We start from the raw sequence: 17,671 nt of genomic DNA on the forward strand, positions 1-17,671 counted from the left end.
TGGTTGCAATTTTTCTCAACCACTAATGATGAGCTCGACTAACCACGTTAAAACCAGATTCCGAACTAACAAAGGTCTTAACTCATTCTCTTTCTATGCCACTTCAATGTGGAATGCGTTCCCAACAGGTATAAAAGAAAGTGCATCTCTATCATCCTCCAAAACCGCAATAAAAGTTCACCTCCAGGCAGCTTCAACCCTAAACTAACACCCTCCCCGGATTGTTAATAATCAAATGTAAACAACCAAATGCAGATACTTTTTCTTATGCCTTCTGATCTCTCTCTCACTCTCTCCCTCCCTCCCTCCCTCCCCACTACTTGCTGTCCATATCCTACCGAGTCAGACCTACACTGTTCCAATATCCATTTCTCTGTTCTCAATTGTTGATGACTGATGATAACAACCAAACCCCCCCGCACACCCCGGATTGTACATAATGTAAATAATTCAATGTGATTATCTTGTGTGATGACTGTATTATGATGATAGTATATATCTGATAGTATATATCTGGATCATGAATCAATTTAAGTGGACCCCGACTTAAACAAGTTGAAAAACTTATTCGGGTGTTACCATTTAGTGGTCAATTGTACGGAATATGAACTTCACTGTGCAACCTACTAATAAAAGTCTCAATCAATCAATCAATGAAGATGTATCAACAAACTGTTTTGCATTGCAAAAAACTAAACATGCTATGGTCGGCTGCAACCACACCACATCAACATATGGCAAACTCAACTATCCTATTTGCACAAGTCCATCTTTCTTGGCGTTTACTAAGAGCTGCCAATATTTAAGTGTTTGCAGTTCAGCAGATTCTAAAGCAAACCCAACTGACAACACGTGATAATACAGTAGACAGTGTGATTATGGTCATTATGTCATATTTTACGCTAGGCAATTATGTATGTGACCGAAATGCTCTAATGTTGTTAAGGACCTAGTTAGTGTGTACGTATTTATGACAATAGTCATCACACCACACACCTCATTCTCCCGGTAGCACCTACCTCAGGAAGCAGGAAGGGATCATTTTGCAGTAAGAGTCGAAACAGCTGTTTTTCTGACAGGAATTGGAGGTCAAGTTTCTTCAACAGTTCGGCATTGTGTAGGCAAGTCACCGTGTGTGGAAGTTTACACTTGAACCTAAAAAACAACACAAACAGTAAAACTAATATACCGGTAATACAAACGGTATTTCAACAGAATTAACATGATTTTAGCATTACATACTCATATGCCTTGTCCATACTGTTGTGATTACAACACACTCAGTATTTGTGAATAAACCAACAAGTTGTTCATCTAATCAAAAGGATTTGTGTTAGGTGAAGTTTTTTAAAAGATTACCCAGTTGCTCTGTCAAAGAAGTGTTAGTGTCCTATTTCTTTATATGGTACGAAACCCAAAACTAGTGAAGTTGGCACATTGTGTAAATCACCACCTTGTGTGAGCAAATTGTCAAACAGTTTAAGAACAACATTTCTCAACGAGTTATTGCAAGGAATTTAGGGATTTCACCATCTACGGTCCGTAATATCATCAAAAGGTTCAGAGAATCTGGAGAAATCACTACACGTAAGCGGCAATGCCCATGACCTTCGATCCCTCAGGTGGTACTGCATCAAAAACCGATATCAGTGTGTAAAAGAATATCACCACTTGGGCCTCAGGAACAGTTCAGAAAACCACTGTCAGTAACTACAGTTTGTCGCGACATCTGTAAGTGCAAGTTAAAACTCTACTATGCAAAGCGAAAGCCATTTATCAACAACACCCAGAAACGCCGCCGGCTTCGCTGGGCCCGAGCTCATCCAAGATGGACTGATGCAAAGTGGAAAAGTGTTCTGTGGTCTGACGAGTCCACATTTCAAATTGTTTTTGGAAACTTTGGATGTCGTGTCCTCCGGACCAAAGAGTAACACACATGTATATATACATATACATATCAGACATATATACACATGTATATGTATACATACATATATATATATATATATATATATATATACAAACCCCGTTCCCATATGAGTTGGGAAATTGTGTTAGATGTAAATATAAATGGAATACAATGATTTGCAAATAATTTTCAACCCATATTCAGTTGAATATGCTACAAAGACAACATATTTGATGTTCAAACTGATAAACATTTTTTTTTGCAAATAATCATTAACTTTAGAATTTGATGCCAGCAACACGTGACAAAGAAGTTGCGAAAGGTGGCAATAAATACTGATAAAGTTGAGGAATGCTAATCAAACACTTATTTGGAACATCCCACAGGTGAACAGGCAAATTGGGAACAGGTGGGTGCCATGATTGGGTATAAAAGTAGATTCCATGAAATGCTCAGTCATTCACAAACAAGGATGGGGCGAGGGTCACCACTTTGTCAACAAATGCGTGAGCAAATTGTTGAAAAGTTTAAGAAAAACCTTTCTCAACCAGCTATTGCAAGGAATTTAGGGATTTCACCATCCGTAATATCATCAAAGGGTTCAGAGAATCTGGAGAAATCACTGCACGTAAGCAGCTAAGCCCGTGACCTTGGATCCCTCAGGCTGTACTGCATCAACAAGTGACATCAGTGTGTAAAGGATATCACCATATGAGCTCAGGAACACTTCAGAAACCCACTCTCAGTAACTACATCTGTAAGTGCAAGTTAAAACCCTCCTATACAAGGCGAAAACCGTTTATCAACAACACCCAGAAACGCCGTCGGCTTCGCTGGGCCTGAGCTCATCTAAGATGGACTGATACAAAGTGGAAAAGTGTTTTGTGGTCTGACGAGTCCACATTTCAAATTGTTTATGGAAATTGTGGACGTTGTGTCCTCCGGACCAAAGAGGAAAATAATCATCCAGATTGTTATAGGCGCAAAGTTGAAAAGCCAGCATCTGTGATGGTATGGGGGTGTATTAGTGCCCAAGACATGGGTAACTTACACATCTGTGAAGGCGCCATTAATGCTGAAAGGTACATACAGTAGTGATGGGTCCGGCAACACCGATGCATCGGCGCATGCGTCGAGCTCATAGAGCAAAACCCTGTGTCGGTGCGCGTACCGCTTTTAGAAAGTCACGACACCGATCATGAGCTGTTTTGGTCACGTGACCGATACGCGAACTGTGTCGCACTGACGCCTCCTCTGTGCCCTGTGAGCGGCTCTTTTCTACAGCCGGAGAAATAATAACTAAGAAGAGAAAGCGTCTAAAATTTAATACGTTGGAAAAACTGTTTTTTTTAAATAAAAATGTGTAAAAAAAAAAAATAATAATTTCCAGGTCCACAAGCATCCTCATTCACAACACGTTCTCTTAGATTTCCATGTTATGATACATGTTCACATTATTTATTCACTGTATCTAAAAAAGATAAAAAGTAAATTTTTATTTAAATGAAGTTATGAAATAATCCTAAATGAAATACAATGACTTGGTTTATATTATTGTATATACTAGGTCATAAAATCAGTGTCAGTTGAGTCGGTCCATAGGTTGCCTGTAGGGATTTTTAATGTCCAGCAGATGTCAGTATTTAGTGACACAGTATCGACACAGTATCAATACAGTTTTGCAATGTGTCGAAACGCTTCATGACACCTCATCAACCCATCACTAACATACAGGTTTTGGAGCAACATATGTTGCCATCCAAGCAACGTTACCCCTGCTTATTTCAGCAAGACAATGCCAAGCCACGTGTTACATCAACGTGGCTTCATAGTAAAAGAGTGCGGGTACTAGACTGGCCTGCCTGTAGTCCAGACCTGTCTCCCATTGAAAATGTGTGGCACATTATGAAGCCTAAAATACCACAACGGAGACTCCCGGGCTGTTAAACAACTTAAGCTGTACATCAAGCAAGAATGGGAAAGAATTCCACCTGAGAAGCTTAAAAAAATGTGTCTCCTCAGTTCCCAAACGTTTACTGAGTGTTGTTAAAAGGAAAGGCCATGTAACACAGTGGTGAACATGCCCTTTCCCAAATACTTTGGCACGTGTTGCAGCCATGAAATTCGAAGTTAATTATTATTTGCAAAAAAATGAATAAAGTTTATGAGTTTGAACATCAAATATCTTGTCTATATATATATACACATACATATATATATATAAAAAAAAATATATATATATATATATATATATATACTGTATATATATATACACACACATACACACAGACACACACACGCACACACCCGGATGCTGACCGTGTGTGTGTATATGTTTGACAAAACTAAGCTTTTGTTACGACAAACTAACGTATGCGCTCTCCTATTTTAAGTGAGTTTCTAATATTGTATTGTCATTTTGAAATACATCCAATACAAACATTTGACATTTACTTACCCAAACGCGCAGCTCCCCAAAACGTAAAATTTGCACAGGTGCAAATTGTGGCATTGCGTACACTCGCCAGGTTTCTTCTGACAAAGTCGTAGGGCAGTTTTGGCCACTATCAAGCTGTCCTGGCTGAATAATTGACCCTGGCCGACAGCAAGGACGCCTGGAATCACTGCTACTTTACCATCTTCGGAAAGAACTTGGCGAAGGATCGAGGTCGCCACAGTAAACCTCTGTCCCAGAATGGCTATGAGGCTTTGAAAGTCCACACTGCCGTGGTTGTCACAGAGGGTCTGGACCACGAATTTAGAGACCTCCGCAGTCATCTTCCACTTGGTTTGTCACAGTTTGTGGAACTAGTTTCGTCTACTGTGGATAGCAAGCTGCTTTCAGAGAAACGAAAGTGGTTACAGGGTAAGTCCTGCCCTATCATGTGTTTCGCCAAAACACGGAAGTTGATAAAAAATAAGGCATCGGAAAAAGATGGGTGGAGTTATTGTTTCAACATTAACTCCACACATCGAGAAAAATGGTTTATATATACATATATATATAATTTTATTTTTTTAATGTTATTTTATTTTTCAAAATCTTTATTTATAATAATCAACATTACCGATCAAATAACAATAATCAAAACAAGTACATAAACAGTACAAAACAGCGCCAGGGTGTTGTAAATTCAATACAGCAACAAAAGAAGAATGCAAAATATATATATTTAGGTATATGTAAATTCCGTAAATAATCCAAATTTGGAGCAAAGCGTCATCGTTTTCACAGCTTGTTGGTTGTTAGAGGTAGAAAACGTTTTAAAGTAAATTTCTTATTCTTTTTTTAAAGGCACAAAAAAACAGGTCGGGTATTGATAAACTTATATTTATAAATATATAAAACTAAAATATGTTTTTTTTATTTTTTTTAATAAAAGCAAGTCTGTGAAAACAACATCAGCGCGAACCAATTTGACGTGGGCAATAGTGCAAATGTTGGTGTCGACTCGATACCACATTTTGTTGTCAAATTTGTTCGTAAGCAATTTAAAACTATATACAGTTATATCAACACAGCGCGAAAGACAAACAAAATATTGCTAGAGATGAAGAGAAGTGAAATATGTCGATGTTGTCACGCTAGTATCGACACACTACAGACCCCACCCTTGAGGTTGGTATCCGAAACGATCCGGCCTCCCCTAGCAACCGCTGCAGTGTAGCGTAGCAACCATGGAGGGAAAACCGTCCCTAATGGAGAAGAACATTCCACAAGAACTCGTCGACGCTCGTGTACAACAGCTACGGTAACTCAAAAGATAGCCATAGCTGAGTTCAAATAAGTTATACCAGTCGAATGTGGCCGTTTGTTTGTTTTCACGCACTTTGGCAACGGGGAACACTGCTCATGCTAGCTTAGCTTGTAGCATATACAAAACCCAAAACTAGTTGGCACGTTGTCTAAATCGTAAATAAAAGCAGAATATAATGATTTGCAAATCCTTTTCAACCTATATTCAATTGAATAGACCGCAAAGACAAGATACTTAACATTCGAACTGGAAAACGTTATTTTTTGCAAATATTAGCTCATTTGGAATTTGATGCCTGCAACATGTTTCAAAAAAGCTGGCACACGTTGCAAAAAAGACTGAGAAAGTTGAGGAATGCTCATCACACACTTATTTGGAACATCCCACAGGTGAACAGGCTAATTGGGAACAGGTGGGTGCCATGATTGGGTATATAAGCAGCTTCCATAAAATGTTCCGTCATTCACAAACAAGGATGGGTCGAGGGTCATCACTTTGTGTACAAATGCGTGAGCAAATTGTTGAACAGTTTAAGAGCAACATTTCTCAACGAGCTATTGCAAGGTATTTAGGGATTTCACCATCTACAGTCCGTAATATTAAGTTCATTAAAGTTAAAGTACCAATGATTGTCACACACACACACTAGGTGTGGCGAAATTATTCCCTGCATTTGACCCATCACCCTTGATCACCCCCTGGGAGGAGAGGGGAGCAGTGGGCAGCAGCGGTGGCTGCGCCCGGGAATCATTTTTGGTGATTTAACCCCCAATTCCAACCCTTGATGCAGAGTGCCAAGCAGGGAGGTAATGGGTCCCATTTTTATAGTCTTTTGTATGACTCATCATCAAAAGGTTCAGAGAATCTGGAGAAATCACTGCACGTAAGCGATGATATTATGGACCTTCGATTCCTCGATCCCCTGCATCAAAAAGCGACATCAGTGTGTAGAGGATATCACCACATGGGCTCAGGAACACTTCAGAAAACCACTGTCAGTAACTACAGTCCGTCGCTACATCTGCAAGTTAAAACTCTACTATGCAAAGCGTAAGCCATTTATCAACAACACCCAGAAACGTCGCCGGCTTCGCTGGGCCCGAGCTCATCTAAGATGGACTGATGCAAAGTGGAAAAGTGTTCTGTGGTCTGGCGAGTCCACATTTCAAATTGTTTTTGGAAACTGTGGACGTCGTGTCGTCCGGAACAAAGAGGAAAAGAACCATCCAGATTGTAATAGGCGCAAAGTTGAAAAGCCAGCATCTGTGATGGTATGGGGGTGTATTAGTGCCCAAGACATGGGTAACTTACACGTATGTGAAGGCGCCATTAATGCTGAAAGGTACATACAGGTTTTGGAGCAACACGGTCCACGGTGGTGAGGCTTTACAGGGGCGTGAAACTTCCAGTAATAGGTCCTTATTCATTCTTGAACGATACACAAGCCTCCAACAAGGTGGCAGCACTGCTCGAATTAATCAACAGGCTCAACCAGGAAATATGATATCCTTTAAAGTTTTACAGCCATTAGATCAGTACTTCTTAAACAGTGGGACTGGCATGATAAGGTGTCCGGGTGGCGTGAGATAACAACACACATGTCTTCAGCTAAGTGGCATGTCGGTGCTGGTGCCAACAACTCATACAATGGTTTGTACGGATGAATAAATAAATATGATCAGGTTCCCCATCGTATTTCAATTTAGTGGGGGTGTGGAAAAAATATGTCCCCAAGGGGGGCATGACAAAAATAGTTGAGAAGAACTGCCTTAATCTAACACATGGATGGAATGTTCAAACATTTTGATTCCCCCTTTTTAGTTTTAAGCCTTTTCACTGACTTGAATATTCTGTCCGCTAGATGTTCCAACGCAGCACTCTTGGCAGAGAATGAGATGTTTGAACGTTTTATCACCCGCATGAACCCTCAGGAACTCTTGTTGACCGAGTATGAGAGTCTGGGAGTAGAGAAAACCACTGAGAGCAAGGTGAGCATGTTGTAAAGACCTATACCAGGGGTCCCCAAACTACGGCCCACGGCCGGTTACGGCCCGCCAGCGTCCAAAATCCGGCCCGCGGGAAGTCTCAAGTTTTTTTAAAAAATGTGTTTTTTGCTTCACACGTCATACGTCAGCAGCCAAGAGGCACTTTAGTTAGTACCTGTAACCTGTTTTAAAAACATTTTACTAAAATGTATATACGAAATAATATATTGCGTGAATCGGTTTGAAATGAGAATCGTGTTGAATCGAGAATAGATTCTGGTTTCGAATTGGAATCGAACTTACCGTATTTTTCGGACTATAAGTCGCAGTTTTTTTTCATAATTTGGCCGGGGGTGCGACTTATACTCAGGAGCGACTTACAGTATGTGTAAAATTATTAACTCATTACCGTAAAATAACAAATAATATTATTTAGTTCATTCACGTAAGAGACTAGACGTATAAGATTTCATGGGATTTAGCGATTAGGAGTGACAGATTGTTTGGTAAACGTATAGCATGTTCTATATGTTATAGTTATTTGAATGACTCTTACCATAATATGTTACGTTAACATACCAGGCACGTCCTCAGTTGGTTATTTATGCGTCATATAACGTACACTTATTCAGCCTGTTGTTCACTATTCTTTATTTATTTTAAATTGCCTTTCAAATGTCTATTCTTGGTGTTGGGTTTTATCAAATACATTTCCCCAAAAAATGCGACTTATACTCCAGTGCGACTTATATATGTTTTTTTCCTTCTTTATTATGCATTTTCGGCCGGTGCGATTTATACTCCGGAGCGACTTATACTCCGAAAAATACGGTAATCGTAAGACAACATCCCTGGCCAGCATGCTGTTAATCTTCATTTTATATTTACGGTACTTGTTTGGTATTGCAGCTTGTCACTATCGGATCAACTGCCAATTTTCGTATGAGTGATGGTAATACTACATGAACAAAAATGCATTGCCAAAGACGTTTTAGGTATTCTGAGTCAATCTGCGCAGTAGATGGCTTAATTGCGTCTAATTACATTAATAATGATGACAAATTAATGCCAATATTGCTTTTCAAACCCCTAATCATATTCAAGATTCAAGATTCAAGATTGTTTATTGTCATATGCACAGTTAAACAGACAGTTTGCCGTACAATGAAAATCTTACTTTGCTAGTCCACCCTTCAACAAGTCACATGGTACTTAGCTAAAAATAAAAAATAAAAATGTATATACAAGGCACAGTAAGTAGCATAACATTATTGCACATTCATTATTGCATATTATTATATTATACTTTGCAACAGCAATTGCCCATGTCAATAATAATACCAGTACGGTCACAATACAGCAATTGTGCATGTCAATAATGATACCAGTAAGATTACGTTACAGCAATTGCGCGACAGAGAATCTATTAGAAGAAAAATAATTACAGCAAGTTGCAGCACCATATCTACAGTGTATCACAAAAGTGAGCACGTCCTTCAAATATCAGCAACCATTTTATTATATGGATATTAAACTTGGATATAACTGAGAGTAGTCATTGTACAGCTAGTACAGCAGTATATATTTACCAGCCATTGAAAAAAAAAACACACATCCATTTTGTATGTTTTACCTTATCAGGATCAAGAATGGAGGCGGAGATCTCAGTGCAACTTGCCCGATGGCCTTTTGCAGCTAACATTGGAACAGAAACTCTGCGTGGCGCAAAGGGAAGTAGCAGAGGTGATAAAAGACAAAGAGAAGCACAGAGAAACATTTGAGAGAACCAAGGACAACTACAAGGTTAATGGCACAAAGTAAAAGAAACGTAAAAAAAAAAAAGAAATACATACACCCGCCACATTTTCACTACCCTTTTACTGTATTCAAGGCCTCCCTGAAAGAAATAGAACTGCAGCGTGCAGACATTCACAGGTCCAAGAATGAATTGGAAGATGCAATGATGAAGATCTCAAACTTGAGAGAACCAGAGATGGTGCTCCAGTACATCAGGAGTAAGGTAAGTATAACCACTGTGTTTATTTACAGGTGTATTTGCTTACTTAACTGCAGAGAATATTTTTTTAAACTAAAATATTGATATAAGTTGTCTTGTTTGGTGCTTCGTCATGCCATATTGTGCCTCATTTGCTATGTTAATGACATTAGACTGGGCTAGAAGTGGTAACATGTTTTGACTATTGTGTTTATAATTTAATTGAATTAGTTTCAATATTAATTAATGCTATCCCTACCCACAATCCCAGCAAGCTACCCAGTGTGAGACTTTGAAACTAAAGATCCAAGCCCTGAAGCGGCAGGAGAAGAAGCTCCAGCAGCAGCTGCAGGAGAAACGAGACATGGGAAAAGCAGGACTTGGGGTGAGGAGGCTCGATTTGACATGAGGGACACACATGAGCAAACTTGATGTCAAGTTGATGTTTGAACACTCCTTCATTTGTGTTGCATGCAGGACATTTTCATGGAGTACAGCGAGCCGATAATCGACGTCAACATTGGAGAGCTCCGAATCAAACTTTTGCAAGCGCAGCGTGTCCTCAACTCTCACCAGGTAGCTCACACACCTGTGCCAGACCAGTTAAGTTCTTTACATCGCCATTTTGAGCTGTGTTTCTTTTCAACTCATGGTGTCAAAGGGGTACTGCATTTTTTGGGGAATTTTGTCTATCCTTCACAATCCTTACGTAAGACAAGCACGCATGTTTAAAAAAAATAAAGCATTTTAACTTGTAAATAAGCGCTACCCAAAGTCAGCTAACAATGGAGCTAATTCCGCCTATAAGGCGCACTAAAACATCCGAAAACCTCCATCAACATTTTATTGCACACATTCATAATGACACATAATATTTTGGAATTTTGGTACTTTTAAGTGCATCAATTTCACTGACGCATCACAAAGTTTGCTATTTCCTTCAACAACAACAACTACCACTAATTATGACAGACATGAGAGCCAATAACGACTACTTTGGGACAAATGATGATCCAGAACCCTATATATTTGGACCTGAATACAAGAAGGATGAGCTACAAGTTTTAGAAGCTGTGTGATTAGCAGATCCAGAAAGTAGCAATAGTGCTAAACAAGAAATACAATCACTTACTGTACAATGTCTTCTCTCACTGGAATGCCAACTGATGGCATATTTATATCTTCCCATTCGGATGAAGAATTAATCATCATTCTCACTAAGGTAAAACAAACAAACAAAAAGGATGGGCGCAAACAAGCGTCTTTTTGTGTCTTTCTTACAATACCCGAATGTAAGTTAAGTGTCAACGCTTGAAAATTTGTCCCACAGACCGGGGGCGTGGGACAAATTGTATTTTTTTTTGTCATAAAAAAATACAATCATGTGTGCTTACGGACTGTATCCCTGCTGACTGTATTGATCTATATTGATATATATAATGTAGGAACCAGAAATATTAATAACAGAAAGAAACAACCCTTTTATGCGAATGAGTGGGGGGGAGAGGTTTTTTGGGTTGGTGCACTAATTGTAAATGTATCTAGTGTTTTTATGTTGATTTAATAAAAATAAAAATAATAATGTTTTTTTATTTTTTATTTCTTGTTCAAGTTAAAGTAGCAATGATCGTCACACACACAGTAGATGTGGCAAAATTATTCTCTGCATTTGACCCATCACCCTTGATCACCCCCTGGGAGGTGAGGGGAGCAGTGAGCAGCACCGGTGGCCGTGTCCAGGAATCATTTTTGGTGATTTAACCCCCAATTCCAACCCTTGATGCTGAGTGCCAAGCAGGGAGGTAATGGGTCCCATTTTTATAGTCTTTGGTATGACTCGGCCGGGGTTTGAACTCACAACCTACCGATCTCAGGGCGGACACTCTAACCACTAGGCCACTGAGTAGGTGCGGCCCGGTACCAATCGATCCACGGACCGGTACCGGGCCGCGGCCCGGTGGTTGGGGACCACTGCACTACAGTATGTCAATAGCTGCATACACTAGTTACCTCTCTGTTATCACGGTGCCACTAAAAGTAGTTCCTAGGCATTCGTGCTTATAATAATACATGGCACAACATGTAAATAGTATTGTTGGCAGTTTTTGGATGTTTTGTTTAGAGGCTTTATGGGCACAATAGATGACTCCCATTAGCTTCATTGTTAGCCACCTCATACTTGCCGTATATTACAAATTAGAATGCATAAACAAAACAAAGATAGATGTGTTCTTGTCTTACATAAGAATTGTGAATAATAGGCAGTATTCAACAAAATGCAGTTCCCCTTCAAAATGTGTGGACAGGAAGCACTTCATGGTGTGACACAGGAATCTGTAGAGCTGAGCAGTGACATCACCAGGAGGAAGAAGATGCTGCAGAAAATTGAGCAGGAGATACTGCGTGCTGAAGAGGTTATCAAACAATTACACTTTTGTGTGGGCTTTGCATGTTCTCTTCATGCTAGCGTGGGTTTTTCCATCAACTCTGGTTTCCTCCCACAGTCCTAAAATGTCCACGTTAGGTCAATTGGAGCCCTAAAGTGTCCATGTGTATTAATGTGTCTATATGTGCCCTGTGACTGACTGGCTTCTTCTTTAAAGTCATCTGGGATAAGCTCCATGTCAGGTTCAAACACTGATGACATCTATTAAACAGACAAAGAAACAAGGAATCAAACAGAGACAGAATTAAATTTGGCTCAATTGAGGAGAAACACCTGGGCTGTACTCTTGTACAGTCTCCCACCACGCTCTGACCAAAGATTATACGCCTCCTCTTTTATTTGGACTTTCCCTGATTACATGGCAACAGCTGTTTCTAAGGGAGGGGGGTCGTAAACAGCCGTCGCCTTTGGTTACAAAACAGTTCAAAGAAAAGGTTGGTTCAAAGAAAAGGTCGTAAACAGCCGTTGCCCTCGGTCACAAAACAGTTCAAAGAAAAGGTGCCCGGAGGGGAGTCAGGTCCTGCTTCCTCTTCGCTTTGTAGATCTCGGGTCAAGACACAATACATCAAAGAAACCGACACCTTCATGTCGTTTCCCATCCTACACAGTGGAGTTTTACAAGCCTTTTGCTTGGTAGGACCAAAGACAGCTTTTGTCCTCTCGTCGGGAACGCATGGCAACACAAAGTTTTGTGATAACTTAGAAACAATTATTCTGACACTCCAGCTCTCACACGTGACACTAAACAGTATAAGTCTCTCCCGTGTCATCATCATCATCAAAGTTGACTTATATAGCCCTTAGTCACAAATGTCTCAAAGGGCTGCACAAGCCACAATGACATCCTCGTCTCAGATCCCACATCAGGGCAAGAAAAAACTCAACCTAATGGGGACAACGAGAAACCTTGGAAGGGACCGCATATGTTGGGCTCTCGGGAATACACCAAATTATGGCTGGTTTACTAAACTGATGGGAGTCCCTATAATGAAAGTGTGTTTAAAAGGGGTGATTACTGATTAAAATAATCATCTACATTGATTGGTTGATTGATTGATTGAAACTTGTATTAGTAGATTGCACAGTACAGTACATATTCCGTACAATTGACCACTAACTGTAACACCCCAATAAGTTTTTCAACTTGTTTTAAAGTCGGGGTCCACGTTAACATATGATCTACGTTGACTACACAGATGCCCCCTGCTCCGTCGTCTTATTCTCTGGCAGACCAGATGAGCATACTTGCCAACCCTCCCGGAATTTCCGGGAGACTCCCGAAATTCAGCGCCTCTCCCGAAAACCTCCCGGGACAAATTTTCTCCCGAAAATCTCCCGAAATTCAGGCGGAGCTGGAGGCCACGCCCCCTCCAGCTCCATGCGGACCTGAGTCCGCTTCCCCACAATATAAAGAATGTCTACAGTAAAGCAATCCGTCTGCCGTAAACAGCAGTGTTGTGACACTCTTAAACAGGACAATACTGCCATCTAGTGCATTTGATGAAAGCACTTTTGTGCGTGCCACACAGCAATGCATAATCAGAGAGGGTGTTCAGCGTGGCTAGAAAGATAGTGACAGAGAATAGAACAAGGATGGACAATTCAACCCTTAACTCAACAATGAGTAGATGAGTGTTATGTGTAATTCAAGTATTTCTTTTATATATATATATATATATATATATATATATATATATAGCTAGAATTCACTGAAAGTCAATTATTTCTTATACTGTATATATATATATATATATATATATATATATATATATATATATATCCATCCATCCATCCATCCATCCATTTTCTACCGCTTATTACCTTCGGGGTCGCATGGATATATATATATATATATATATATATATATATGAGAAATACTTGACTTGGTGAATTCTAGCTGTAAATATTCTCCTCCCCTCTTAACCACGCCCCCAACCACGCCCCCGCCCCAACCACGAAATTGGAGGTCTCAAGGTTGGCAAGTATGCAGATGAGTTATAACGTGTTTCCAATGATCGGGGGTGAACCAGTAGTGCCAATTTTGTCGAACGTATGTGAAACACTGGACATAAACGGTATGCCGTCACCTAACATTTACCATTCGTGTTCTGTTGGTGCTATGAGGTCATTGTGGGTCCAACAATACATCATCAGTTATTGCAGACATTGTTTCACATTCTTTTCTTCTAGTGCTTCCTAATCTTCCTCCCAACTATTTCTCTTTGCAGGAACGTTTGAAGGCCGAGGGCGTCAACAAGCAGCTGCGTCGCCAGATGTCAGAGTACCAGGCGCCGGACGTTTCTCAATACATGCACATCAAGGACGAACACAAGAAGCTGCAGCAGAGCGTTCACGCTTGGCAGAGGAAGGTTGGAGTTGCTGAGGTAAGGTAACCTTTTGACACAAAGCCTTTTTTGGGTGTTTGGTATTCTGGAATAGAATCTCGTCTGCTCTGACCAGATGACCTCAAAGACGAAATCCTGGAAGCAACCCAGAGGCACTGCTGTAGACAGTACAGATGTTGGCACAGTGAAGCTGCCACACATAGCATAGAATGCCAGTGAACACAGCGTAGAGTCAGAAGAATTTAGAATTAGAAATTAACTTCTTCTAATGATCCTGTTTAATTTTACGGTCGTTTCTTAGTTGAGTTTCAAATTTCCAGAAAACTTTGATGGAAAAGTTCCAAAATTGGACACCTTTTAGGGCAATCAATTACAATACATAGACCAGTGGTTCTTAAGCTGGGTTCGATCGAACCCTAGGGGTTCGACGGAGCCTCCACCGCGGAGGTCAAGACACACCCGACTCATCTTGTAAATAAAAACTTCTCCCTATCGGCGTATTATAGATAATACCAAACAATGTCCCCTCTAATTTTCCATCTGATTTGCAAGTGTGTAATTTGTTGTGAGTTCATGCACTGTGTTGGTTTTGTTCTTTGAACAAGGTGATGTTCATACACGGTTCATTTTGTGCACCAGTAAAAAAAAACATAACTCTGTCTTGAATTTGAAAAAAATTATAATTTCATTTTTTACTAAAGAAGTGTTCGGTGAATGCGCATATGAAACTGGTGGGGTTTCGGTACCCCCAACCAGGTTAAGAACCACTGATATAGACATTTACTGGAAAATTAAAATATCAATTAAGATATTGCAAAGAAACATTCAACCCCCGTAGAAAATCACGTGACTTAGACGGTAGAGCGGCTGTGCCAGCAACATGCGGGTTACTGGTTTGAATCCAGCTTCCGCCATCCTCGCCACGTTGTGTCCTTGAGCAAGACACTTCACCCATCTGATATATCGTGGTTAGCAGTGGTGGGCCGTGCGTTTCCCACCTAGGCCTTCAGTGATGTCCGACTTCAATGATTACCTCTCAAAATACCATCATTGATGTCACCTCATGACCATTGCTGGAGAAATACTATACAGGAACACATTTACGCCCTACTGTGAATTGAAACACATCAACAGTGTACAAAATGGGTTATTTTCTGGCGCATTTAAAAAACAATTCAAACACATCAGCAATTTAAACATATCTTATGTAGTACTGTCTAAATTTAAATTGCAAAAAAACATTAAAAGTGAAAAAATATATATATTTGAACTCACAATTTGTAGCAGATATTCGACGCCGTATAAGCCAGCGGTACCCCTCGTCGCCGGCTTATTCGAGTGGAAATGGCGAGCATTTGCCCATTTCATCGCCAGAACAGCTGAGCTAGCTTCCGGGGTTGGCCGACATCATCTCACAAGATGTAGTTTCTCTTTAAATATCCTTCTTGAAAATGGCCTTGCAAATATATATCTGCCACCTAGTCAACGTTTTGTTCTCCCTCTCTGCTATCCCGGTCTGGCTATGGCGCAACACTTCCTGCTTCCTGCTAAATTGAAACTTGTGAATGGATACTCACTTTGGAATGACAAGTGAGTGTCCAATCACAGTCTCGTTAACATCAGGCTACTTAGATAGGCTACTTGTGATCTGATTGGCAATCACAACTGTCTCTCAACTCTGTGTTTCCAAATTCATGGTTCAACATGAGGCCATCTAGAAGGCCTTACTGACAACTCGTGATCTGATTGGCTATCGCAACTGTCTGTCAACTGTATGGCCCCGTTCACTTACAGTGCACAGACGCCCGCATTGTTGATTCTGAAGGCCTTGGGCAGATTTGGTACAGCATGGCAACATAAACTAGCTGAATTCTGATTGGATACAAACTAAAACTAAAACAACAGCACTGGAAGGAGCATAATATGACATGAAGAGAATATGAATACTTTTAGACATTCAGGGAAAGTAAATTAAAAAATAATTTAATCTTTAATTATGATCATGATTTCTGGTTATGTTAGGCCAGGGGTCACCAACCTTTTTGAAACCAAGAGCTATTTTTTGGGTACTGATTAATGCAAAGGGCTACCAGTTTAATACACACTTAAATAAATTGCCAGAAATTGCCAATTTGCTCAATTTACCTTTAACTCTGTTATTATTAATAATTAATAATATTTGTCTTTGTGGAAACACTGATCATCTTAATGATTTCTCACAATAAATATATAGAGAAACAGATAAATATCAATATGCAACACTTTATTTTTATATTTTCTCCAAGTGCACATTTTTCAAATTGAACATTTTCAAATGATCACTTCTAAGACAGTCTTGTGAAATCACAATATCCCATTTTAACTAGCTAGCCACTAACATTTTTTAACAAATCATGAATTACTTTGCACCATGTTTGTACAAATAACTCATGTAAAATACAAAAGTCAACTCTCAAATGTTTAAATAAATCATGTCACACTTTGAACTGGACACCAAATCTGTTATCTGTTTCTTTGTCAGTTAGTGAAGACCAAGTCTTTAAAATATTTTCTTGGATTTTCAAATTCTATTTGAGTTTTGTCTCTCTTAGAATTAAAAATGTTGAGCAAAGCGAGACCAGCTTGCTAGTAAATAAATAAAATTTAGAAAATAGAGGCAGCTCAATGGTAAGTGCTGCTATTTGAGCTATTTTTAGAACAGGCCAGCGGGCGACTCATCTGGTCCTTACGGGCGACCTGGTGCCCGCGGGCACCGCGTTGGTGACCCCTGTGTTAGGCCAACAGAGGGTTAGCGCATCGCATGGCAGCTTCCGCCATCAGTGTGTAAATGTGTGTGAATGAATGGTTGAATGTGACCTACAGTGTAAAGTGCTTTGGGTATAGTAAAAGTGTTATATGAATACAGATCATTTACAATTATTTACAAAATGCACAAAGAACCAATAGATTAAAACATTTTTAACAGTTGCAAGTATAATTTACAATTGTGTCTGAATCATTTTGAGTGCAACTTAGTTCCATTTCGCATGAGATAACAGAAGTGAATGAATGAAATAAAAACAAAAATATGAATGATTAGGAGAATGTTTTTTTCCATTAGAATAGGTGAATGACAAGTGTTCACATGTTGACATTAAACTGATTCACAACACAACATTGTTTATAATTGAATGACCTTGTAGTGTACTGCCTGCCTTTGGCTGACCTGCAATTTTACAGATGTATTCACTTT

General features: G+C 39.7%; 2 protein-coding genes across 6 annotated transcripts in view; one reads left to right on the forward strand and one right to left on the reverse strand.

The window, feature by feature from the left end:
* The window catches only part of parp12a (poly (ADP-ribose) polymerase family, member 12a), a 20,107-nt gene extending 15,309 nt beyond the window's left edge, over nt 1–4,798 (reverse strand). For all 3 annotated transcript variants that reach the window (XM_061970122.1, XM_061970123.1, XM_061970121.1), the window contains exons 1-2: nt 4,368–4,798; nt 1,020–1,155 (exon numbers count right to left, since the gene is read on the reverse strand). In XM_061970122.1, coding sequence (XP_061826106.1) covers nt 1,020–1,155; nt 4,368–4,687 — 456 coding nt within the window. In that variant the 5' untranslated portion in view covers nt 4,688–4,798. The remainder of the gene's footprint in view (nt 1–1,019; nt 1,156–4,367) is intronic.
* On the forward strand, nt 4,387–17,321 carry cfap263 (cilia and flagella associated protein 263). Of its 3 annotated transcripts, none has more exons than XM_061970126.2 (9): nt 4,387–4,775; nt 7,529–7,655; nt 9,294–9,455; nt 9,544–9,672; nt 9,920–10,033; nt 10,126–10,224; nt 11,931–12,062; nt 14,323–14,478; nt 14,555–17,321. In XM_061970126.2, exons 2-9 carry the CDS (start codon nt 7,563–7,565, stop codon nt 14,645–14,647), a joined length of 978 nt encoding a protein of 325 aa, XP_061826110.1. In that variant the 5' UTR covers nt 4,387–4,775; nt 7,529–7,562; the 3' UTR covers nt 14,648–17,321. The 3 variants fall into 3 exon arrangements, with proteins under 3 accessions (XP_061826110.1, XP_061826108.1, XP_061826109.1); XM_061970124.1 differs by lacking the exon at nt 4,387–4,775 and adding an exon at nt 5,577–5,661; XM_061970125.1 differs by lacking the exon at nt 4,387–4,775 and adding an exon at nt 5,577–5,661 and having other exon boundaries at nt 11,955–12,062.
* The last annotated feature ends 350 nt before the right edge of the window (nt 17,322–17,671 follow it).

This window comes from Nerophis lumbriciformis, linkage group LG10, assembly GCF_033978685.3.
Source record: "Nerophis lumbriciformis linkage group LG10, RoL_Nlum_v2.1, whole genome shotgun sequence".
In the NCBI taxonomy this organism is placed as follows: domain Eukaryota; kingdom Metazoa; phylum Chordata; class Actinopteri; order Syngnathiformes; family Syngnathidae; genus Nerophis; species Nerophis lumbriciformis.